General features: G+C 37.4%; 1 protein-coding gene across 1 annotated transcript in view; it reads right to left on the minus strand.

The window, feature by feature from the left end:
• Nucleotides 1-2270, minus strand: part of LOC107690718 (NAD kinase-like) — a 73536-nt gene that overhangs the window by 58376 nt on the left and 12890 nt on the right. The window contains exon 3 of the mRNA XM_016489124.1: nt 951-1034. Coding sequence (XP_016344610.1) covers nt 951-1034 — 84 coding nt within the window. The remainder of the gene's footprint in view (nt 1-950; nt 1035-2270) is intronic.

A 2270-nucleotide genomic window follows, 5' to 3' on the forward strand; every position in this document is an offset into this window, starting at 1 on the left:
AAGTATAGTATTTCAGTCTGGCGAGTAAACAAAAACATTTACTAGCCAATGGCGCTTCAATTGCCAAGGTGTCCGTAGAGGGTTGAATTATCTGTGGGGTATTTTGAGATAAAATTCACATACACATTCTGGGGACATCAGAGAACAATTTAAAATATTGTAAAAAATATTACATACTATGGCACCTTTAAGATAACTTTAATACATCTTGAGTTATAGGCACACAAATTTTGGGAAAATAATATTTATGACACTCAAACAGGTATGTCCTATACAATTGTTTTGATAGAGGGAAACAGATGCATTCCTAGTTTCAACATTACTTATTCTTCAGACGTTCTGCTTTAAACACACTAAGTATCAGCTGTATACAAAGTGACCAACATTTGGTTTTCAAGTGCTGGAATGGGTAATATTCAACAATCTGAAAATGGAGCCTCATTGAGACCCCCATATCTCTGGGATTTAAAAATGTAGGGCCTTGAAAATGAAGATTCCAAAAGAAAAGTTTATTAAGAACTAGAATCTAAAATCCTTGGCATGCAAACTTTAGAGAAAAACTTGAAAAGTGCTGTTTCCCCATTTTTGAATGGTCACCATTAGCACATCATGCAACAAAGTTTGCTAAAGTGAACAGATTTTACTAACAGACCTACCAATCTCTGTGTAAAATTAACATTATGATGCTACCATCTTTCTGGAGCCATTTTACCCCCTTGTAATTTGGAGCTATTTAGGTTAAAAACCCCCATGTAGTTTTTCAGTCTTTTACTTATAATTATTATTTAATAATAGAAAACTTTTTACTAAAACAACAATATAGATATTAGTCAGCCCATGATTGCACCACATCTTGCTAGAAAAAAGTGCCTGAAAAAAAGGACTATAAACTCTAACTTGTTCAACTGTATTGTAAAATGGACTACAGAAATAGTTAATAAAGGACTCACATGACAGCTTTAGGATTCTTCAGCATGCAGGCTTTGGGTCCAAATGTGGTGACAGGGCTTGGTCCGTGAAGTGACTGTGTCCTCCTTTAAAACAACAGAAAAATAACTATTTAAAATTGTAAGTATATATTGTAGCTGCGAGTACTGACAACGTGTGACACACAGCGAACATAGTTCCAGGCAGGTCTTGACCGCATTACATGTCCATATCACTTAGCCAAATGATTTGAGTTATTTCAAAGGTCCTTACAGCCTAAAAAAGCAAAAGAACCAGAACCCACAACGACACTGGCCAAACAAATAAATATATTAAACAATAGGATTAAAACGACAGATCATTCCATGTTTTTGCCACAAAATTACATTTTATTATGTATGGAAAGCACATGCTCTATCTCTCCTACTCTCTCTCCCTCACAGACTCACATACAGTTTGCACACACGCTAACATACGCGGTCCGTTGAATTCTTAGAAAATAATGCACACCCGACGCGAAGCTGAGTTTTTCTAAGAAGTTTTTCATTATTTTCTAAGAATTCAATGGGCCGTCATCAATTATTCCTTACTTAAAAAGGCAAAGATTTAATTTAAATGAGCACAGATGAGAAGAAAGGCAGAACGAGCGAAGGAGACGCGCTGAATGAAAACGCAAATTCGGCGTTCATTTTAATTCTATTCTGGTGGCATCCAAAGCATGCCACGTATACATATCTATGGCATGCCACATATTCGGTTACCACGGTAACCTTGTAAACAAAGCAGCTGCGCCACTCTCTGAACTGTGTACATTTTTCAAACAGTCATTTAGATATTTATATTTGCTTTAGTCTTCACCATAGCACAAAATAATTAATACTTAAAGACTTAATAAGCTATTTATTTTCAAACCTAAACTTTTTTTTTTATTTTAACTATTAAAATAAAACAACCTATTGTCAGGGAGTCTCTGCCCTCACAGTCACCTACGTCACCTCAGTCACCAACCAACTAATTACCCAGAGCTAAGAACCCAAGAGCTCTCTATATTCTCATACTCACCTGTCTTCAACTTGCTCTCCGAATTGTCAATAAACCCTCCTGTTTGCATCCTTACCTTGTGTCTCTGGCTCATAGTGTGACACCTGGTGCCATAATCAACTCATATGATACTTTCACTAATCATTTCAAGGAAGTGTTTGGCTCAGCTACAGGAATGCTATCCGTCCCAGACCAACTCTTGCGGCTGCGTCAAGGCTCTTCTACCACCAGCGAATACACCCTGCAATTTCGGACGCTAGCGGCGACTAGTGGCTGGAATGAAACCGCTCTCCTCCGTGCCT

Source organism: Sinocyclocheilus anshuiensis, unplaced genomic scaffold (genome assembly GCF_001515605.1).
Source record: "Sinocyclocheilus anshuiensis isolate Anshui unplaced genomic scaffold, SAMN03320099.WGS_v1.1 scaffold2751, whole genome shotgun sequence".
Taxonomy (NCBI): Eukaryota; Metazoa; Chordata; class Actinopteri; order Cypriniformes; family Cyprinidae; genus Sinocyclocheilus; species Sinocyclocheilus anshuiensis.